This window comes from Lynx canadensis, chromosome B4 (genome assembly GCF_007474595.2).
Source record: "Lynx canadensis isolate LIC74 chromosome B4, mLynCan4.pri.v2, whole genome shotgun sequence".
NCBI classification, from domain to species: Eukaryota; Metazoa; Chordata; class Mammalia; order Carnivora; family Felidae; genus Lynx; species Lynx canadensis.
This window is the reverse complement of record NC_044309.1, coordinates 119,314,140-119,338,766: the sequence shown is the minus strand read 5'-3', so window position 1 is coordinate 119,338,766 and position 24,627 is coordinate 119,314,140. Positions and strand designations below refer to the sequence as shown.

General features: G+C 38.0%; 1 protein-coding gene across 1 annotated transcript in view; it reads left to right on the top strand.

The window, feature by feature from the left end:
- The window catches only part of ANKS1B (ankyrin repeat and sterile alpha motif domain containing 1B), a 448,876-nt gene that overhangs the window by 124,266 nt on the left and 299,983 nt on the right, over window positions 1-24,627 (top strand). Inside the window, 1 exon segment of the mRNA XM_032594029.1 lies at window positions 10,247-10,345. Coding sequence (XP_032449920.1) covers window positions 10,247-10,345 — 99 coding nt within the window.

Genomic DNA, 24,627 nt, shown 5'->3' with positions numbered 1-24,627 from the left:
GGTAAATTTTGTCACATGCCCACCCATAGCTTCAAGGGAGGCTGAAACATTTAATTTGTCCAAACTCCATGGTAGGAGATTGCAAAGGAGGGGATCAGCCTACCAACAATGTCTACCACAACCTAGTAATACAAATGCTGAGTCCATGGAGTATAGATGTTTACATTTGATTGGTATTATTCAATCTCTATCCATGGTTGTTTTAATTTGGACCCTATGTCAGAAGCAATTATGACTTTTACCTTTACCATCTGACTTTTCTTTTTGATTCAAATGAAAGATTGTATATAGTTTGGAAATTTGACTCTCCAGTGAGACCAGTTCCTGTGGTTCTGAACAGATCATATTTCATCACATTTTCCTCAGATTTCAGTGTCTCCAGGCTATTGATTATTTCAATACAGGCTGTTTACCTCAAGTTCCATGTCACCCAATTCCTCCATCCATTCTTCACACTGTAGCCAGAGTATAGTAAAAAATGTAAGTCAGTTTATGTCCTTCAACATTTTCCATTGCACTTAGAATAAAATCAAAGCCCTTATCAGGGTCTGTGTTATCTATGCCCCTCCAATGTGTTATTTCCCCCTCCAATGTCCTCTTCACCCTCAATCACTAAATTTAGTCTTATTAGCCTTCTATCTGTTCCTAGAATCTACCTGGCTCTTTTCCCACCTCAGTGCCTTTGCACCTGCTCTTCCTTGTACAATGCCTATCTAATGGCTCTTCTCACGGTTGGGTTGCTCCTTTTAATCACTCATGTGTCAATTTACATGTCACTTTCTCAGAGAGGCTTTCCTGACCATTCTTTCTAACATAAGTCTCCTTTGTAATTTTTTCTCTAACCACAGCACTGTATTAATTTTCCTTAAGGCAGATTTTACTAAGCATGTACACTTGGGCAAATTATTAGCTTCTCTGTGCCTTCAATTCTTTATTTGTAAATAAGGGTAATAATTGTACCAACCACAGGGGTTGTTGTAAGCAATAAACAAAATAAAGCCCTTAATAGTTCGTGGCCTATATAAAATTTGGCTAAATAATAATCACTTGTGGGTTTTTTTTTACTTTGTTATTTTCCTGTTTTCGCCACTAGACTATAAGCTCTAAAAGCAAAGGGAGCCTATCTGCTCTGCTCTCGCTGTGTCGGACCTAGCCCAGTGTCTGGCACATAGTAAGTGCTCACAACATATTAGGTGAACAAATATATGTTAAAGGCAGTCCTACATCAGTGGTTGTTTCAATTCTGGACTGGACTCCAGTAGCTCATTTCCAGTGTTCAGTAGCCTCCTCTCTGAAACTGCCAGATTAAGTAAATAAAAATATAAAATCCTAGATAAATTGGAATTTCTATGTTCTATCTGGAAACCCTACTTTCCTCACTACCACCCTCACCCTTAACAAGCAATACTTTTTCTCTTTCTCTCTCTCTCCGCCCCTGCCTTTCTCTTCCTCTTTGCTCTTCTCCTCCTAAGTTTATTTGACTGTTTCTGAATATAGCTCTCAGTATCAGGTGACCTCATCATCTTTAAATCTGGAGATATCTGCTCCTTGAGGACAACCGTTTCTTTAATGGACTAATAAGTAGTCTTTATGATCAGTCTACCAGTTCCCAGAGGACTAAATTATCCACCTTCAGCATCCCAGCCTCCTTCAGTCTGGACAGGCTTCTCAGGAGACTACAACGGATTGCCTTTTCTCCAGATTCAGAACATGTTAAATTAGGGACACAAATGTCCTTTATCCATTCCCAGACATTTTCTACCTTACTGGTTGATTTTCAGAAATCCCCCTCCCTAAATCCTGGCTTTGAAAGAGACCTAAAGAAAAGAAATGCAAACATGGCCTTTCCCAGTTGACCAGCCAGATAGTTTGACAAGGCTCTACAGAAGAGCTGGGAAATGCCAAATTGATGTCATGATGTTATTTCCCACCTACTAGCATAGTCCTGGCTCAGAACATGAGAAGTCACTTGGTGCTTTAGCCACACTCTATCACTTATATTAACATGCTTGGCTCTAGATTACACTAAGGCAGTTGGAAGAACTAACTGCTTAACCTTTCAGAAGGTAAATAATTTATTTGAAATAAAATGTGTTGGAGAAACCATGGCAGTCAATCCCAGTGGTGTGTCAATATATATGTAAGGCTGTGGCTGAAAATAGCATCATGGGAGTTACTTCTTGGCAGTGTTACACATCCTTGACTGGAATCTCCATCTAAAAAGTGTCCTCTACTGAACATTTGGTTCCTTTTCGGTAGTGAAGGAAACATGAGTGTCACAATCCGAAAGAGTAAAACATTGATCTCAGATCCATCATGTACTAACTGTGTGAACTTGCTAAATGGTTTCACAGCTCTGGGGGGCACCTGAGTGGCTCAATCCGTTAAGTGTCTGACTTCAGCTCAGGTCATGATATGGTTTGTGAGTTCGAGCCCCACATTGGGCTCTCTGTTGTCAGCCCAGAAGCTCTTTCAGGTTTCACAGCTGTGGGACTCAGTTTCTTTGTCTGCAGTATGAAGATATTGCCTCCTGTGTTATAACTTAGAACTTAGAACTTATATTGCTTCTCGGCCTTTTGGCTAAGATCAAGTGTAGAACTTAGAACTTACTAAGGTTCTAAATAAGGTAGACAAAGTACCTGGTACTCACTGAATGCTCAATGGCTGCTAGTTAACATTAATCATTTTAGGCACTTTTTTCCTGCTTCATACTGTGTGGCTGTGTTGGTTATACTCAGGACCAAATTCTTGTTGTTTCATCAGAGAGAAGCCTTCCTTTTAGGGCTCTGTATCACCAGTGAGAGATCACTTGAAGAGGACCCTGTTGCAAATATGAAGGTGCCATGTTCCTCTTCTGTTAAGAGCAGGGTGTCCAAGCTAACCTAATTGCTGCTCATTTTTCTCTTGTGAGGCACTGGGGAATGTTCAGCATATTAGATGGAAGAACAAAACTCAGATACCTGCCAAGATTATGTACAGCCTACCCAAGGAAAAAAATTTTTTTAAACTTCACAGCTTATGATTGGAAAAGGACACAGGACAGCTGCTAACTGTTTTCATCTCTACTTTTGGCATGTTCTTCTAATAGCTCTCCTGTCACACTCAGTCTGCAACGCAGTGGGAACTAAAGGAGTAGGACTGAGGTGGCCCTCCAGCCCCCTCCCACCCCCCTGCTCAAATTCAGCTATTGGGAAAGACCATTTAAAACATTTAATATCCTCCCTACCCCTTTGGGAATGGTGTAACCCAGCTAGACACCACGCTTCAAAAGAGAGAGGGAAGTTAAAGCTTTGCAGTTAGTGAGGGAACGTTTAGACAAGAAAACCCCCCAGGTCCCTGCCAACCCTGATTCCATGATTCAGTGAACAGAAAGGACTGGAGCAGAGGAGGGAAGAATAGGTCAGACAGCTTTCCAAATCCTGTTCTATAAAGAAAAAGTCATTGTTACTCAAACGTTGTGAAATCAAACGTAAACTATGTTGGAACACTTGCTTTCAAATGTGAATTTCATATGGCTCTAAAGCAAAATGCAAATGGTTTCGGTCTAGCTACATTTTTGTACTGAACCTTTTCTCTCCTAAACTAACTGCACTGGAGGTGGTACCAGATAATAGTTATAAGAAAGGCTCCCATTAGCTATGGAAGCAAGTTAACTGCCTACCTCAGAGAGCTATGGTGAGAATTAAATACAGTGATATGTCTAAGGCATAAGAAGAGTGCCTGGCACAGAATAAGAACTCAGTAAGTGTGTAATTTACTCTATGCTTACACGAACTGCTATTAGTGTGAAAATCGAAAGAAGACAGTGGGTGTTCATAAGCTTTATATTTTCATATGAATGTATCTGGAAGAAAGTAAGAGCATACAAATACGTTTTGTTCACATCAGCATTTCTTCTTGTAGGACTTGTGGATTAACATCCTTAAAATTGAATAGGCTTTCTCTTGCATCTGTGAAACTTTTGACCAAGACAGTACAAGTTACTGTATAAATGACTTTGAGGTATTTTATATATATGCATAATTCTAAAATCTACATGAAGACATGTCTCAAAGGAATTAGAATTGTAACTAATGATATCATCAAACCTTGCACAATACTTTGAAAATAAATACCTGATTACTTAACTTCCTCCCCCCTCTGTCTTTCCATAGAGTCAGAACAGATGTTTCAAAGGGGATATAGGCCTGAAAGATAAAGAGGGGGAAACTGGTAGCATAAAACGCATTGTAATCACGTTCGCTGCTAAATAGTGATCCTAAAAACTAATTCTAAGATATAAGTTATTTATTAAAATATATACCTTACATATATAAGATGCTCTCTAACTTATTGCTCAGTGATGTGACATTTACTTGAATCAATAATCCATGTGGTCTTAAGAACTTAGAAAACTCTCTTCCTAAGCTAAGAATGTGAAGATTTAGTTAAGTTTTGAGCAAGAAATTCCCTTGCAGTAGACAGAATATTTTCAAATGGAGGGCTAAGGTAAAGAGGTAAAAAATATACACTATTTTCCTCCACTGTCATTTCATTCATGTAAGAGAGGGAATTAAAATTGGAAGAAGCGCGCGCGCACACACACACACACACACAGTTTTTAAATTTTTAAAAATAAAATTGGAAGAAGCACATCATCCATTATCTGATCACTTATGGTACCCGTATTTCTGTCTGATAAACAAAATAAAGCTTTGTTCCAACACTGATAGGGGAATTATAAATCTGGGACTTATCCCAATAGTTACCATCCTAATCATGCAGAAAAGACATGTATTGGGTTTACTTGTAAGTTGATATCAAATTGACTCAAAGCCTTTATAGAGGCTAAGAGGTAGCATTATTCCAAGAATATTATATGTGTGTCTCCATGTGTGAATTTGCAAGATCTTACTATCATTCTATTATACAAATATTCTCTTTTGAATATTTCAGGCCATATAAATTGTGGAGAAGAATCTAGTTTAGTTAATTATAGAGCAAAAGAAATTTTCTCCAATTGACAGCATCCTCTTGATTTTTTTCAGTCTTTGACTAAAGAGAGAGAATAAATAACATCCAACTTAAGCCTATATTAAAAAGAAACAAGTTCCCTATAGTGCTTAAATATGTTTCCCTAGCATTTGTAGGCACTTATTATATATAATATGCAATGTGAAGGAAAGTTTGCTAAATCAATATGATATGATACTGAGGTTATGAAAATAAGAGGAGCTCTGAGAGAAACAAATGATTAATTTAGATATATTTGAGATGATTTCAATAAATAGCTGTTCTATTTCTTATGTAGAATTAAGAACAAAACACTGCTTTTTATTCTGTTTGGTCATCTTCTTTGCTTATCACTGCTGGAAAAAATCTAATACATAAAGTATGCTCCCCAGAGTCAGAGAAATTTCAGTTTTCAGTGCATAAAATATATTATTTTTCCTCATTCCATGACTTAAGAAAGCAATAAAGACCCCCTGGATTAGATATTTCTTGTCAGTAAAAGAACAGCTATTCTAAAAACACTGCCTTGGGCCTTTGATCCTTCTATTAGGTCATTAACTAAGCAACTTTATCTACTCATTATTATTCCCTAAACGCCTTGTGCAATGTGCCTGGTAGCATGCTAACAAAATAATAAATTACTCCTCAATTGGGCTTGTCATTTTGATAGCATATATTTCTAGCCCTGTAATAAAGAAACACTAATGAAAATAGAATGGCTACTATTTTTTCTTAATGGCTGAAAAATCAGAAGAAAATTTGCTAAACGTCCTTAAATTTTATGTTCATGAACTTTGACTAAGAAGCACATCAATTATATCCTAAGGATGACTCATGAGTATTTCTGACTCCCTGTTCTGATTCCCTTGCAATCCCCATTTTTGCCCCATCTCTGTGATTCAACTATAGTTTAAATGCCTTTAATTGTGGAGAAGTACTGTCTAGTAGAATTTTCTAAGATAACAGAAAAATTCTCTGTTTGTGTTGTCCAGTATTGTAGCCACCAGCCACGTGTGGCCAATGCATTTTTTTGAAATCAGGTTTGAAAAGAATCAATTAGATATGGCAATTTAGAAGTCTTTCTTACCATTTGGCAGAGACATTCTATGGAGTTAGTGAGGGCAAAGCCTTATTGTGGTGGGTTGAGAAGTAAATGGGAGATGCAGAAGTAGACACAGCACGCATACTGGTGATGAGGAGGTAGAGAGTGCAGTATAGTAGATGGTTAAGCAGAAGACACACATAATGAAGCTCTACTCCAAAAACCATTGATCTAGCAGTCATGTGAAAAATGAATGGAGGAGGGAGAAAGCTAGAGTTTACATTCAGCTATTATTGAGGGGAAAAAAAGCTGGGATTTTTCTAACATTTAGTGAAGGCAGGTGATAACATGAGAATAAATTCCAGCTCCCCAGGAAGAATGGAAATGTTTATTGTCCTTGATGGCACATCTGTTACCCAAGTGCAAATGAAATGGTTAGTTGCAAGACGTGAAATATTTTATTTTTCTCCAAAAAGCTGTAAGAATCCATGATATTACAAAACTAAGGTATTCTATCATTTATTTTAATAAGAAATCTTATAAATTCCTACCTAGTCCTGAGATTAATTTGTCAAGAAAAGAAGTACATTCTTGCACTTCTCTGTAATTACTGTTGACCCTTGAACAATGCAGGGGTTCAGGGTGCTGACCTCACCCCCCACACCTGCACCGTGCAGCCAAAACTCTGCATATAATTTTTGATTCCCCCAAAGCTTAACTACTAATACCTTCTGTTGACAGGAAGCCTTAGTAATAGCATTAACAGTCAATTTACATAGATTTTGCATGTTATGTGTCATATACTGTATTTTTATAATAAAGTAACAGAGAAAAGAAAATTTTATTAAGAAAGTCATAAGGAAAAGCCAATAGATCTGCAGTACTGTACTGTATTTGTTTTAAAAATCAAGGTTTAAATGGACCCTTGCAGTTCAAACCCATGTTGTTCAAGAGTCAACTGTACTTCTTAAAGCTATCTTTAGGTTGCAAGTTCTGAAACACTAAAATGTAATTGCAATGTAAATGTAACTTCAAATTATACAATCTATATTTATATATAAGGATACTAATCAAAAGTTGGACATGACTGAAATCATACTGCTTTAGAACTGAATGAGTATTCATTGAACTACATTTTACGGGTGAGGACCATGAGGCCTAGAAATAATACATGACTTAACCAAGTTTACCCAAACAAGATTTAGATCCAGATCTTCAGACTCCAAGCCTACTGGTGTTTCAAAAAAAAAAAAAAAAAAAAAAAGACTGGCTAGATGATGCACAGGATATTTCTGGTATCTCTATATATTACAATAAGAGAGAAAATAGAAAATTTCTAACAGCATGCCTCATTGGGGACAGTGAATCCTTTTCTTTATGTTTCCAAAATTAGTACCATTTCCCCTTGGGCACATTCTCACCATTTGCACTGTGCTTCCCAAATTTTCACTCATTTTTCAAAAGTGTTTGGTAATTATTCCATATGCTAGGAAATTTGCCCCAAAGAGATGTCTAACTTCCCTACAATTTTTCAAAAAGGTTCTTCCTACTGAAGATAGAGAAGACAGTATATTGGTAGTTTAGAAGAACAGTGGTTTTAAAGATTTAATTCTTCAAATAATTTCAGTATTCAAACACTAAAAACAAATTCTCAGGATTACCTATAGATACTAGGTATCTATATTTACTGAAACAGAAGACACAGACAGAAGACAAACACAAGACACATCAGAATTCTGGTCTGTTTTGTGTATGCACAAAGAAACCAGTACATTTCGTATGAGCTGAAGTTGTAGGCTGGTAATTTAGCCCATGGAAAACCTGGTAGTGATCTAACACATAGATGGACAATGTTTTTTGTTTCTTATTTTTTGTCTTCTGTTTTTGTTTTTTAAGATCCTTTTAACTCCTTTTGGAAAACCCTTTAGAGACTAAAAGTCAAATATAGAGTGGTATCATATATCCTACTCATGACATGCTAGTCCATTTCTGAAAATAAAAACACTTTCTCAAAATGAAGCCATTTATATTCTTAGCCATGCTCTATTGTGTGCACAGAGTAATTTCTTGAGAGCAATGTTTCCTGTGGCATTTTGCCAAGACTGGCTTTATTTGTTTTTCATTAGGCTTTTCATTATCATGCTGCTATATACCTGGCTTGTTCTGCTTCCTCTGAGAAGGCCAGGGTAGCTTAAGCATAGGAATGATACCATGAGTAGGTGGAATGTTTGTGTCCAGTGAATGCCCACTTTAAATCTCTAACTATGGTACCATTCTTACAGCTTTAATCTTTCTAAGAACAATCAATTATCCATTATAATGTAGTATGATATTAAATTGTTTATATCCATCTGTTCTGTCCCTGTACAGAGAAAGATATTAGTCTCACTTTGTACCACACTAGACTGGCCCATCCTCTTTTATTATCTCAGGAAAAGGCATCATGATCCACCCCCACTGCCCAAGACTAGAACCAATGTGTGTCCTGCGTTTCTCCATCATTCAATATATTCAGTCACTGAATCAAGCTTCTTGATAGTTTTCAAACCCACCCATTTCTTTCTATCTCCCATGGTCACCACCTTGGTCTAAGCCCACATTGTCTCTAGAACAACCACAATAGCCTCCCAAGAGTCTCCATGTTCTGAGGATTGCCCTTTCCAATTCACTCTCTTTTGCTTTAACTGTCTATCAGCACCACCGCTCTCCATAAATATGTGTTCTGTAATTTCTACTCACAAGTGTTTTTGTGTTACACATTAGTAGGACAGTTTGATTTGTTCAGAAGAGTAGTGATCCAATTCTGAGCTTCTCTACAGACCTCTCAATTTAAAGGAAAACTCTAGCTTACAAACTACAAAAGACTAAAATCTTTAGGTACAAAATAAGCAATTTATAAATTTTTGTATTAGAATATTAATCAAAGGCCTAAAAAATCATTGAAATCAGAGAATTTCAGGATTAGGTTGGTCCTTGGAGACCCTGTAGCTCAACTTTGTCATTTTATAGGTAAGGAAACAGAGGCCCAGCCACAGAATCTAAAATTGATCTTTCCAAATTTGAAATATCATCATGTAACTCCTTTTCTTAAAATTTGTCCATGGCTTCCTGTTATGGTCAGGATGAAGTCTGAATTCCTCAGCCTGGTGTACAATGTCTGAACAGTCTGCTTTGGCTTACCTTGCCAGCCTTACCTTTTGTTCCTCTCTCCAACTCAGCCAAGAAGCCAGTGCTTCCAAATGTGCTGTGTTCTTTCTCCCCCATAGGACATTGCACATAATTCCACTTTTGTCCTTCCTCTTTTCAGTGCTAGGTCCTAACCAGGCTTCAGTCATGATCTCCAACTGAAAACACATCCCAGATCCCTTCAGGGCCCCCAAGCACGTGCTACCACCATAGCATATTCACAGCATCTTAACTGAGTTTGAAAATCTGTTTCCATACCTGGAATGGAAAGAATAAAGACAGGGGCCTGCAAATTATTCATTGTTGTATTGCCATATCTTGATCAGAGATGTCTGGCATTCAGTGTTTTAAGATTAATAATTCTCACTTTTAACCTGCCTAGTATGCTATAATTTTTAATCAGTTTTCCTCTCAAAATCTATTTTAAAAATTGTTTTTATTATTTATATATTTTTTGAGACACAGAGAGCACATGCACAAGTGGGGAAGGGGCAGAGAAAGGGGGATAGAGGATCTGAAGCAGGCTCTGCGCCCACAGCGGACAACCCAATGTAGGGCTCAAACTCACGAACTGCAAGATCATGACGTGGGCCAAAGTCGGACACTTAATCAACTGAGCCACCCAGGCGCCCCTCAAAATCTATTTTTAGGGGAAGACAAAACTGATTCATTCATATCAACATATAGGCAGATCACTGATGATCCTAAACAGCAGCTCTTCCTAGAAGCATTTACATTCTTCCAGAAAAAGAGTTTGAAGCCACAGGAATGAATCCCCAATGCAGATAACCCAACCATAAATAGTAAGTCATGAGAGCATTTCTGGGGGGAAGGAAGCTTTCCCAGAACCTTCAACTCAGTCACATAGGTGACCTCTTACTTGCCCTCACCCTCACTGAAGAATGACTGTTTTGTATGTAGAAATCAGATCACTTGTTGGTTATTTTTCTCTGCATTAAATAAATCATTATTTACCCATAGTAAAAATGCCTGAATTAACTTGTAACATTTCTGGCTTTGTTTCAGGGAAGTAATGTTATGGAAGATCAGGATTTATTGGAAATTGGAATCCTTAATTCTGGGCACAGACAAAGAATTCTACAGGCAATCCAGCTCCTTCCAAAGGTAAGCAATGCTTTCTTACCCTGGCCCTATGTACAGCAGTTTTGAGTCCAGATGTGCAAGGGTTATTAGTACTTAGGACAACATTTCTACATTTTGATGCAACTCCCAAAAGCAGTTCTTATTAGGTCCAGCCAAACATTCAGACTCACAAGACTACTACGGGCCATGCTTGGCTTTAGGTTTACCAGAAGGATGTCACAGAGGAAACTCCACTGACCATCAGGGCACCTTCAGAGTTTCTCTTCAGTGAGAGTCCTTTATATTGGCACAAACATCAGCACAGTCCTCTCAGGTGACAGCTCAGGTACAAGAAGACAAGATCAATATTGGATGAGTGTGAGAATGGTCCTGGATTTGAAGTGTCATGTCCCATAAGAGGCAATATCTCTTGTACAATTCTGTAAACTTAGCCTCCAGGGGCAAGGAATCTACCTAATTATAAGCGTCGTCACTCAAGAAAGACCAAAGTATCACATCCCCATCAGGTATTTATAGTTCATGTATAAATCCTCCCAGTCAAGATGCAATTTGCCAACCAAGGTGGCATTTTAACTGTAAGCACTGTTACCTAGCAACAGAGTTGACCTTCTGTTTCCAGATAAGGTTTCATAGGAGCCTAAAGCAAGAGGTAGGATCCTAGCACTGGTCTGCAAGATATGTAGGACTTTAACTGATAAGGAAAGGGAAAACGTTTCAGGGGTCAGCAGAAATCATATAAATATAAATATAAATTGCAAGGAGTATTAGGGGAATAGCAATACTGTGTGATTTAAAATGCAATGGGATTTGCACAACAATGTGAATGTCCTCAGTCATTGCCACTAAATTGTACACTTAAAAATGGTTAAGGGGGTAAATTCTATGTTTTATTATTTCACCACAGTTTAATAATTTTTAAAAAAAATAAAAAAAATCCAGTGTAATTAAAACAATTAGAGAGTAGAGAGTATAGTCAGAGATAAAGCAGTAAAAGTAGGTTGGGTTAGTTTGTGTCAGGCTAAGGAATTTGAAATTTGTTCTGTAGACACTAGGGAACAGACATGACTGGACTGCTTTAGGCCAGTCAATTTGGGAGGCAGTATACAACAGGAATTAGAAGGAGGAAAAGTTGAAGTTGGGTCAACCAGCTGGGAAAAGATTCAGGGGGCAAGACTGAAAGCAGATGAGCAGCAATACTTACACCTAGATATGAGAACTTATATACTTTGTATTCTCCTCTGCTCTTTTCCTTCCTAATGAGGCTATAATTTCTCAGAATGAGAAAGATAAATATTAACCACTGTTTCTAAGGAAGTGATCTGATGAAATTTGCCAACTGACAGTGAACTGAGTTTCTACTGATAGAAAGTTAACACTTTTGCAAATTCAAGGAGAGTTAAGCATACAAAGGAGTTGCATCATACAATATTCTACAGTAAAAGGAAAACAATAAAGCGACCTTAGAACTAATTCCAGAAGTAATTCTTATAAGCGTATTGTTCACCTCACTACTTTTGTATCTTAAAATATTACTTCCTCAGCAAGTTGCTCCTCATTGTCTACAAGGACTTCGGCACTACTGTATCCCCAACACCCAGTCCAGTGTGCAGTGCATCATAGGCACTCAATAAACTAAGTGGCTACCCCCTTGTCACAATGCTACCCATCATTTAAAGTTCAGTTCAAGTAGCTCCATATCACTTCCTTTGTGAAACTTCCCCTAAAAGGGAACCACTCCTCTCACATTGGTAATTATCACCCTAGTCCAAACCAACCACCTCTAACTGGACTAGCATGATGGGTTCTAATCTATCATCTCTAAGTTAGACTACCGGAGTCAATTTCTCATTGGTTCTCTCTAGCTTGGATAATTAATTCATAGACACCTAATCTCTGTACTAGTTACCTTTCTTATGACTCTACATTTGAATTTCCACACAGCATCCAGAATGATCCTTCTCCTTCTCAAATGTAAATCAGATCATGCCACACCCTGTTTAAAATATCCAATGGATTCCCTTCTCACTTAGAATAAAATCCTTATCGTAGCCTACAGAAGTCAATAGGATCTGGCCCGTTCCCACCTCTATGACCTCATCTCTCACTCTCCTATTTCCCTAAACTCTAGTTATGTGGCTTCTTCTTGTTCCAGAATATACCAAGCTCATTTTTGCCTCAAGCCCTTTCCATACTGGTCTCTGTCTGGAAAGCCTTTTATTCAGATTTTCACACTTGCTCCTATATATCATCAAACCTCTATTTGGCTACGATCTCCTCACGGAGGCTTTCAGACCTCAAAGTCACACTCCTCACATACTATCACTGTCCTTCCCATTGCCCTGCATTAGTTTCTCCATGGCACCTATGGCTATCCAAAGTTACATTATTTATTTGTTTGTTTTTTCCTTATTTTTCATCTCTCTCCCAAAATTCAGGACCCATGAGCTTAGGGACCTTGACTATCTTGTTCCCTTCTATATACCCAGCCCTAGAACAGTGCCAATAACATCTAGGTGGTAAATAAAAAAAAAATGTTTGTAGAAGGCAGGAATACACTGCTGTCTCTTTCCTCGGATATTCGATAGCTCTATGCCTGTCCTGAAGGTACTAATAACACTCTACCACTTCTGACGTTAGAAACATCCTGAAGGCAGAGACAGTGTCGCATCCATCCGTGAATTTCCCAGTGTTCTTAGCCCAGTACATGTGCATTAGCAGAGTGAAAGAATGAGTGACTGACTGAATGAATATATTCCTCATGGTATTCAAATATACATTTTTTCAAATCAGTGTGCTCAATAAGATATATCTGTAATAGTGTACAGGCCATTTGATAATGAGAAACAGAAGAACCTGAACTCAGAATTATTTGGAGAATAAATGGAGTGTTTATTTTTAAGACAGAATATCATTCCCATTAGAGAAAACAATGTAACCGAAACAATACAAAATTAAGCTTTTATCAAGAGGCTGATGCGAAAGTGCTTACCATGCACCCAAATGAGTAGAGAATATATAAAAACATCCACACACGTGTTCAGCAGCACAAACAGAATGTTATAATGCTACAAATTGATGCTTTGCCTTCTTAGGTAATGAGCCCAATCTTCAGATGGTTAATAGTGTAATTTTACTGCCAGCACATTCATTTGCATTCACTCTAACTTTGCGCTGCTGCAAAAGGGACACAATGTCTCTTTGTTGTGTTTATGCAATTTTAGTGTTCAGAGTATCTGTTCTTCATCTGTCACGAAAAATATTCCATGATTGCTACCTGAAATCCTTTAATTAACATATTGTGTTTTGGAATCCATGAGATTGTTCCTAAACAGAGAAAAGGTGGTTTGCTAAATGCAATCTTGATCTGTTAGCACACTTCAAAGCATGTTTTTTCATGCTTTATTTGTATTTGTTGTTTCAAGTTTCAAAGACAAAAGTTTATTCCTTTGGTAATAGTGATTTTTCTTTCCTGTATCCTTTTTAATATTGAAATATTGGCCAGTGCAAAGGTCTGCATGTTCTCGAGTACATTTGATACATCAAACACATGGAAAGTATTCCAGTGTTCTAAGCGCAGACATAGAAGAGCATTAAGCACATGAATTCCTCTCTTCCACTCATTATTTCCCTCTGTCTTTTATAATGCTTGACCTTTAGTAGCAAAGCTTAATTATCCAGTTTCACCCAAATCCACTTTCCTCACCAGTTCAGTCTTTTCTTAGGTCTAAAAGTTTCCCAGGACTTCTGAAGATCAAATTCCACCCTTTTTCTCTTTTTAAGAAAGGAACCATAACATGAGAATGTGACTTATTTTTCACTCTCCTAGAAACTGTAAGCATATTGGACTTTTTCTGTCCCCTAGACTTGGGGAAATTATCTGATTACTTATTTTGCAACACATAATTTACCTTTTCTTAGGTAAGAATTCCATGTGACCAAGTATTTGGATAATCCTCTAAAAACCTTTTAAAAAGGCATAATGTCTTTTGTCCTTTGACAATATAACACTTGGAAGTCAGGAATTTAAAAACACTTTCATTTTAAAGGTTTACAAGACTGTCAAAGCCCATATTATGTCAGCTGTCTTAATCTCTGTCATCCTGAATCAAATGTATTCTTGGCACACTAGCAACTTTTATGTCACCTGCCCACTTCTTTTTCAATATTTCCTTTCCTGATATTTTTATGTTTTTTATCTTTTGGATGTTTTGAGTAGTTGTTTATACTCACTATCCCCCCCCCCCTTTTTTTTGCTCCCATTAATTTTTCAACCTTCTTGGGTCTAACTAGTTCCTCTGCTACCACTGCACACAACCAGTGCTAAGGTTACCAGTAGGGAAGAAAGTCCATATACCCCCTTCCACCTTCACTTGCTTTAGCTGTAGTAGATTCTCATACTCATGTTAACTGTCTTATTGTTGTCTTTTGGCTTCTCCAATATCTGGTTATCTTCATGCATCTCTGACACTCCCTCTCCTCCCCTGTGCATTTTCCTCAGTTAAATGTTGTAGTTCCTCAAAACTCCCAACTCAACAATACTGTGACTAGTAAACGTTGTTATCACAGGACTCTTGATCATAGTACATTTTCTGATAGTCACTGTTTGGTTCATCATTGCCATAGCCTACTTCTACTTTACAGCATGACAAATATTTAACATTTCAGCTGCTCATTATCTCTCAGTTCAGTTCAATTTAACCAGTATTTGTTGGGCTACATATTTTCAATTATTTTTTCACGAATGACCCTGAACACCTCTGGTTGGGCTAAAAAACACCTTTCCTATCCTCATTTTAAGATTTTGATTAAAAAAACAACAACAGAGTTATCTGTTATTTCAATAGAAAAACAAGATTCTGTGCTAGTTATCTATTGCTATATAACAAATTACCCAAACCTTAGTGGCATATAAAAACAACATTTATTATTTCAGAGTTTCTGTGGGCCAAGAATCCAGGAGCTGCATAACTGGATCCTTGGTTCTGGGTCTCTCACAGAGCTATAGTCATCTCAAGACCCAAGTGGGAGGGTCCCACTGCCTAGCTCACTCTTGTGGTTGTAGGCAAGTTTCTGTTCCTCAAGGGTTTTTGGACAGAAGTCTTAACACTTCACAAGCTGTTGGCCTCTGTCAATTCCTGTCATATAGGCCTCACCATAAAGTATCTCACTAGGCATCTGGTTCCAACGGTACAGCAAGTGAAAGGACAAGAGAGGGCTAGGGAGATGGAAGTCACGGTCTTTGGAACATGCCATCCTTTTGCCATATTCTATTCATGAGAACCAAGTCACTAGATTAAGCCCACATACAAGACGAAGTGTTTACAGATGCTGTAAATACCTGGAGGTGAGATCACTGGGGGACCACATCAGAAGACTGCTCACTGCAAATATACTTTATACTGATCCACTTTACAGTCTAGTTTCCATGTCTACATTTGTGGTTAAAGTGGAATAACCCATCAGTAATAACAACAAAAAAAGATTCTTTTATTTCCATGGGCCATCTTTTTTTTATATTTGTTTGTTTCTTTGTTTACTAAATGCTTATTTTTTATAATTTTTTATTTTTTAATATAATTTATCTTCATGGGGCTGTGATATTCACAGTTAGATGATTTAGAAGCCACATTTGCAATTGCCTCTCAAAAAAGAGACACATGTCTCTGATCTGTAGAGTCAAGTGTGAAATAGCATCATACAATCATACACAAATCAGAGACCTTGGAGATGAGATGAATACACATAAAGACTTCACAATCTAAACAACACTAATCTAAGTGATAACACACAAATCAGAAATCCCACAAAACATTATAAATTCTTAAAACATGTTTAGTCTTTATTGGTGCCTCACCACTGAAAGGAGCATATTTCCATCTATATTAGGAAAGTGAATTGGTCAAAGTCTATTGGACAAGACGTTAAGGATGCTAGCAAACACATTTTTTAAATTTATTTTGAAACAGAGAGAAAGAGAGAGAGAGAGCAGAGTAGGGGCAGAGAGAGAATCCCAAGCAGGCTCTGTGCTGTCAGTGCAGAGTCCAAGGCAGGGCTCAGTTTCACAACCTGTGAGATCATGCATGACCTGAGCTGAAATCAAAAGTTGGACGCCACCCAGGTGCCCCACATTTTTAAAAACAACCAAAGCTAGAAGTAAAAGGGACCATGTAACCTTAAGCCTGATCAGAACAAATAGAAAAAGGCAACAGTTGACCAAAGAAACCAACCAACCAACCAAACAAACAAACAAACAAACAAACCAGCTGGTGAGCAGGACTGTAGAGATAAACTGGCAGGGACTGAGAACTCAAACACTTTTAAGGACAGGACATAGGGAGTGGTAGAAACTGTGGCGAAATAGAGAACACAAGCCCTGCCCTCCCCCAAAAATACTAGGTTTTTCCCCCGACTTTATAAATAAAACCAAAGTTGGGGGACCAAAGTTGGTTATAGCTGTTACAATGGATTCACAGGTTATTTCAGATATCAAGAGAAGTATTATGGATGTGACATTATCTCAGTTTGGCTTCCTGTCCAAAACTTTTCTCTTAAAGACTCTAGTTCTTTCAAGTACCTTAAAATTCATATGTGTGTTAATTCTAGTCTTGATGGTTGATGAAGATGTGTATAAGCTTTAGGGAAAAAGTGTTTAACCAGTATAATTTCTTTAGAAGTCTAAAATGGAAGGTTCAGTCTTATTTCCCTGACACTTAGAAAAATGACAGACACTTATTCCTGTTTCTTCTGGTATTTTTCAGAAGGGCAATGACAAAATGTAGGCTGCAGGCACAGAAGCTCTCAAGGTACATTTGACAGGGTAACTTTTCATTCTCCCATGCCATCACTCACTTTCCATCTACCCTCATTCTTTTTACTTGCATTTCTTTGTTTTTGCCAGCTGGCATCTTAAACTTTGTGCCACCCAATGTTGACCTACCAGCCTATGAACATCTGGCTGAAAATATACTCTTCAACAAAATCCCACACACATATATGCACCATTAGCATTAGGGGTCTTAACTTAAAGTTAATACACAATTGGACCCAGAGTCTAGAGTATTCTACTTCCTTTAGGTCTGGTGAGACAAACTGTGGTGGTCTGAGAGTCTTTTCAAGTTCTATTTAGTTCTGCAAATGTCTTATGATTCTGGGACAAGCAGATATGCTCACTTAGGTCAGTGTAAAAGCTTACTTACTTCTTAGGAGAAGTGTTGGTGCCATTAGAGAATAGGGAAGGCAGAAAGACTAATTGACCTTAAAGTGAAAAACTTAGGTAATTTTTAGTCTGTAAATCTTAAAGTGAGAGCAAATCATTCAGATCTTTTCTATTACCTCTTACCCCAGCAACTCTGATGTGCTCTGAAGCATTTTCCTCATGCTTCATGCCTTCTGCTCATACATGGAGCCTGTAACTACTCTGTTCTTCAGGGGTACCTTGGGAGAAGGCATGACTGATGTTCCTCAAGTTCTCTGGGCCCTTTCAAATGACAAAGCCCAGTACATACAGTGTATAAAATAACTATAGCTGTTTGGCCTGGACAGATATCCAAAGAGAAGCTGAATGTGAGAGAAGTGCGATTCTAACATGTTTACCGATGTACCAACATCCTTCTGCAGTTTCAGAAGGCAAAATGACAGCTGCAGTCTTCCTAAGCTAAAGCGGGGAGGTCTTTTAACATTCTCTTTTAAATGAATTTATCTTGGAATAGTTCATTATGTAGACCACAGAGCTAAAATATCATTTTTACTCATAATCCCCCCCAATATTTATAGAGAAAAAGTGGAGGACTTCTGTAAGTAAATAGGTTTTGATCTATTGCCATCCCCAGCAACTGTCATCCTTCAATTTTGAGAAATTCACCCCCATTTAATAAAGAACAATGGCTCCCTTGGAATGATGCCAAAATCAGTAGTAATAGAAGAGAAACTCTAATATCTGGGCACTTTCTCTTCCTTACATAATTCTTCCAAGAAGATCACAATTTAGAGCTGCAAAAGACCTTAAAACATCTAGCTCAATATCTCTCCTGAGTCTTTCACAGGTGAGGAAACCAAGCCTGGGTCATATTAAATGACTTGCCCCAAGGCAGATTGTTTCTAAGTGACAAAAGTGGCACCGAATCCCAAGTGTCTGTATTCATGACAATTACCTCCTGGGTGAATACTGTGCTCTATCAGAGACCCAAGGCTCTGAGGATGCTTGTGTATCTGGGACAGAAACTGTAAAAGGACAAGAAAGGACCAAATGACTAAACGTAAGAAAAGGAATTATTTATAATATTGGGCTTTTTTTTAAGTTTTGTGTTTAAAAGGTAGTTTTTACAACCTCCATACATCACTAAACTCCCTTTTCAAGGGTGGAAGGGAAGGATTGTTCCAGGGACCCAAAAGCTCTAGAAAAGCAGGAAGAAAACAGACATGAAAAAGAAGAAAGGCAGACATAGACCATGTCCACTGTCCAGTGGCCCGTGGGAGTCAAACCACTTGTTTATCCCTGAAGGTGGCCTTAGAAAAGCTTTATTAACAGTAGGCATTGCTGTTTCAAAGAAGGAAAAGCATATTGGAATAAAATAAAATAACTGAAATCATTTATTTTCTTCTTTAATCTGGGTAGAAAGGAAGGAAAGGTGGGCAAGATAGAAGGGCACTCTCTAGGGCAATGAAGACACATCTTTAGAGCATTAAGCTCCACGGAGATGACATTTTTATAATAATTGACAGGGAAGCTGCATGGTGTCATGGTTGGGAATATAGCCAGAATCCCCAAGTTTGGTTTTACCTACTTCACCAGGGAGTTGTGAGACTTATGTGAGTCAACATTTATAAAGTACTTAAAGTAGACCCTGGTGTATCATATGTGCTATATTTATGTTTACTAAATAAAATTTTTTAAAAGACTGAAGGTAAACCATGAAAAAGGTGAGGTTCCTTCATCCCATTAATTATGTCCAAAAATTACTAGTCCAGGCATACACAACAAGCAGAGTGAGTCTCCTTTTATTCATTCAATAGATATATTATGAAATACCTACCATATAGGTACTGTTCGAGATGTTGAGGATTTGATGTTAGGAAACAAAACCTACATGGTCACTGTCCCCTTGCAGCTTACATTCTAGAGGGGAGTGCAGACAAAAAGAAGTAAACACACATAATTTCAAGTAATGATAAATGCTATAGAGAATATTAAACAGGGAGTAGACAGAGTGAAGAGGATGTTCAAAATTTTGATTGTAGATGGACAAAGTAGGATTCACACCCAGGCAGTTTACCTGAGGTTCTTTGCCACCTCACCGTGTTGTCTAAATGCTATATTTCAAAGCACAATACGGGTACTAAGGAGATATTGAAATGACCAAGCTAAACAGTCCAAGTCCAGGGCACCTTCAAGGAACTTGGAATTTGGCAAAAATGTACTCTTAGAAGCTTTTGATTTAACCTAATTTAATCTTAGTTTAGCCACCTTCTACTTGTGTGACTTGGGCAAATTATTAAATTCTCCAGTCCACAGTTTCCTCATCAGTAAAATGGGGATGACAGCAGAACCTACCATGTTAGGTTATTGTGCATTGTAAATTTAAAACTCCTTATGAAGTGCCTGGCATTTAGAGGCACTAAATTAATACTAGTTATAGCTACTGTGTTTGTTCGGTAATGCTCATTAAATTAACAAAACTCAAGGAATTATTGCCATTGCTCTTGCCTGGGTCCACATAGAAACAAAATGGACTCACTTCTTGATATAAGCCTATGCCTAAAAATGCCTATGACGGCATTGCATAGTGGGCTTCCCATTCTTATGGATTTCTCATAAGGGCAGATTATTCATTTTCTAGATAAGAAGAAGGCAAAACTTTCAAATCTGATCATCATCCACTAAATTAATTTTTTTACTATATTTAGGATTATTGTTTAACCCACTAGTAACTAGAAGAAAAGGTGTTTAAAGTCATAACTAGGACCTTCCTATTTAAGAAATTAAGTGAATAAACATAGGGCTGAGAGGGCATCCTGACTGCATCTCTTAGAGGTAACGTAATCAGTTCCCAGCACCACATGGAAAGTGGCAGAGGAGTACATATATATGGAGAGTACCTTGAACAGCAAGAGCTCAATAAAGATACGTGGCATAGAATAATAGCACAGAAGTGAACTGAGAAGCTGAGTGGGCGGAACTTGCCAGTGCAGTTCCATTAAATTGCTAAAGGCATTGTGATTTCGTAGAAAAGCAGAACTATGTAAATTTATAGATGAGATCTAAAAGAACATATCCACCATTTTGAATGAGCCATCTTCCCCCTTACTGTATAATTGAATTAAGTGCTAATTTAATAGTTGAATATAATTTGGCTGTATTTCTTATTTTTGATCAGCAGCACTCAAGTGAGAAGTCTGTGTTCAATTTATATCTGCAAATGCAGTGAGCATCTACTTATGTCTCAGACACAGTGCAAGGAGCAAAAAGTTGAGATTATACAGTATCTGCCTTCAGAGAGATTACAGTCTAGCAAAGGAGGTTGAACCAATATCCAAGTGAAAGCAGAGTGTGAACAGCTATAATAGAAGTAAAAATACATGCTCTGAATGTTAAGTGTAAGGGGAGGTCTCTCATGTACAGGAAATCTAGCTCATGGTACTCTGAGCAGAAAGTGACCCGAAGCATTTGCTTACTTGTTCAGGCAGATAGATACGCTATTTGTTTCTCATTTGTAATAACCATCCTCTGAAATACAGCCAGTGCCATCAATCCAGCTATGAATTTCATCCATCACTTTGCCCTTCAAGCTATAATAAGTCAAATACTACTTCAAACCCTAGCAGTTTTCTATACTCGGCTTCAGTGGAGCAGGCTAAACTAGTAACAGAGTTAATATTCTCCCACCCTAAGCTAAGCACTTTTTAATTACCTGGTATTTCTTTGTGCTAATTTTCTTTTTTGGCGGTAAATGGGATTTTAGATTTCTATCTTTTGACTTTAGGTTCTAATCTGATGTTTGATCTGTAGATCCATAGTGAACATGGTAGAACTACATAAGAATCCACGTTCCCCTGGGAGTTTCTAAACATGCTCAGAAAGACACCATAGGCAAACACCTATGTTAATAGCCAACACTTAAACACAAATTTTCTGTGTGCCAGGCACTGTTCTAGGTACTGTTATATTAACTACACATTAACTCATTTAAATCTTAAAATTTATTCTCTTACAGTTGAAGAAACTGTAAGACACAGAAAAGTGAAGTAACATTCCTAAGGTTACACAGTTAGTAAGTGGCAGAGTCGGGATTTGAACCAGGCAGCCTGGCTCCAGAGTCTATGCTTTTAGCTGCTTTCCCCTACTGCTTCTATCACCAGAGTATCACATGTCTGTGCTCTGGGAATAGCCTATCAATGCCTTCACCTTTGAAAAAATGAGTGACTATTTTCATTACCTCCCACAGATCTAGCATCTTCCATTTTAATGAGTAGAAATTTAACTTTTATTTTTTTAACAAATAACTACTGTTCTTATCAGAGAAAATGAGTGCTCAATAAACTATCAGATTCCTTCTTTCGTGTCTTCAAGAGAAAATGCAGTTTAGCTTTACTTGTTCTATGCATTGATAATGGTATAAATGCTAAATAGATAACTTTAAATGATCTTTAAGCTTATAATTTATAAGCCACAGAGTCCCAACAGGTTAAAAGTCTTTTCTTCAATGCATCACCAGATTTAACCCTCAATTCCTTCTTTACTTAGAGACTATTGCTTGTTGGGAAAAGATTGTATTTATAGTTTTACTAATACTAAGAGGTAAATGTATTATAGAAATTTTTGAATGTGAAATTCTCTCCACAAAAGTATAAGAGGTTATTGCATAGATATGGAAAAGATTGATTTCCCTGCCTTTTACCTCTGGGACTCAATTTCATCATCATCTATCAACATTTCTGGTGTCCATTTTTGACAGAGCACTTTTCTAAGTGCTACTGATGTAGATGCAAAGTAACAATTGACCTCACTTCTTAGTATCCCTAGTAAGACTGAGCCAGATGAAAGAGGTCTAGGGCAACTCCAGACACATAATGTATGCAAACACCCACATTCCCAGATGTTCATCAGTGAATCTATGATTCGTACATCCATTCAATCAGTCAGTTCATTTTGGCCCTATGCTAGCTTCGGAGATGAGGATGCAAAAATGGATAACATTTGGTCCCTGTCTCAAGGATTTCTATGTACATTTTGGACACAGATAAATATGTAAAAAGTTAAACTACTGTTTGAGAGGGGAAAGAAGTCCTACTACAGAGGAGGTTAAAGCTAAATACATGAGGGTCAAGGAAGGTTTTCTGGATAGGTAGATGGCACTTGAGCTGAATCTCAAAGAATTAGTATTTTTAGCCAAATAGACCATTGAGTGTGTCAGTCCAGCCAGAAGTTGCTGCCCGTGTTCCTGCTAGGTCTAGAGACAGTAAGGAGAAATGGATGCCCATATTCATCCATTCTCTATCTCTCACTGCATCTCTGTCTCTCTGTCTCCCTCTCTTGTGCATCCATGCTTACTTTCACACACACACACACACACACACACACACACACACAGGGACAGTCACTACCTCCCCCATATATTAACCCCAAGAGAAATTACAGAAGAGACACTTCCCAAATTTCTCCCATCCACTCAAGGTCCTTTTATTTTCTGTAGCTTATAAAAACATTGACACTTAATTTTTTTATATATTCAAATATATACCCAAGGAAATTACATATTCCTGGAAAGAAGGAACCTTAGACCCTTTTACATTTTGATAATGCCTAGGATGATATGACATATATATTTCGTGATTAAAAGTTGTTATTGAAATAAATAAATAATAACTATTAGAACTATTGTTAAGAGCTGACTCTACTGGGGGTTCACATGAGTACAGCTGAAAATTCTAAGTCACTTTAATGTCTGGGTCAGTTAAAACTTCTAAACTGACAAAAAAAAATCCAAGACAATGAGGCTGGGAACATTTTCATAAGGGCCAAGATATTGTTTTTTGTGACTGCTGTTCTCACCTCAATTGTAGTGAAATAGTTCTTAGATTATTCCCTCACCATAAATATAAAAGGTGTTCTCAGCAACTCAGCCAGGGGTTCAAAATGGGGTTACACTTCTCCGTCTTCTAACCCTTCCTGAAATCCCTCCTACTAATTCATTCTGGGTCTCATATCACACATGCACCATTAACCAGACTGCTCACTGACCATGTGGCATCTGCTCTTTTCTGCCTCTCTTGCTCTAGCTTATCACCAAACCTTGAAGTAGTGCCACCAGGACTTACCAAAAGTGCTCTCAATGCTGTTAATACCCACTGAGGGTGCCAAATCTGCTATTAATGACTGCCAAAGGCAGCTTCATAGCTGCAGGTGCCCAAAGTGTCAAAGGTACTGATGTTTCTGCTGCTGGTTACAATGCCCAGTATCTACCCATCAAAAGCACCTTAGCCAGTGCCAACTGAATGTTCTGCCAGTGCCACTGAAGCCTGCCAATGTGGGCACCACCACCAAGTGGCCGGTGCCCAATGGTTGAGGGCACCGATGTCTAAAATATAGCACCATCTCTGCTTGCTGATGAAGTTGTCGGTGCCAATTATGCTGACTCCTTTTGTTCCCGATGTCCCAAAAATGTTCCATGATGCAGCTTTTTTATTGAAGCTTCTTCTTAAGGCTGATCCATTGGAGCTAGGCCAGGGCCTAGTCAGAGCACCAGATCCTGAAATCCATTTGGATTAACGCATTCCCTGTGACACTTGTCTATTGTCCTTTGAATCAAATACATATGCATTGGCCACCTTCTTTGAGCAGAAGAGTCTTTTGAGGACTCTGGATTCCTAATTGAAAGCACACCCGTGCAAGCCCAATCCTGCCAGTTATCCATACATTCCCACACATGATAGATGAACACAGTCCTATTCAAACTGAAATCCATGCACACAGCTGTGGTCATCAAGCTGACAGATTCCCAGTCTATGTTAGAGAACAAGGAACATTCATTTTGTGTTTCAGAAAATCATACAGAATCTGACCTCTTCTCATCACCTCTACTCTAGCTCCCTGTCCAAGCCAAGTAATGTCTTGCATTACTTCCACAGCTTCCCAGCAGGTCTCCCTATTCCTACTCATGCCTCCCTGTGAACGATTCTCAACAAAGCAGCCAGAGTGACTCTACTGAAACAGAAGCTAAACCATGTTATGCATCTGCTCAAATTCTTGGACTGGCTACCTGTTTCTCTCCAAATGAAAGCCAAAGCTTTCCAAGTCCTTCAGAGCT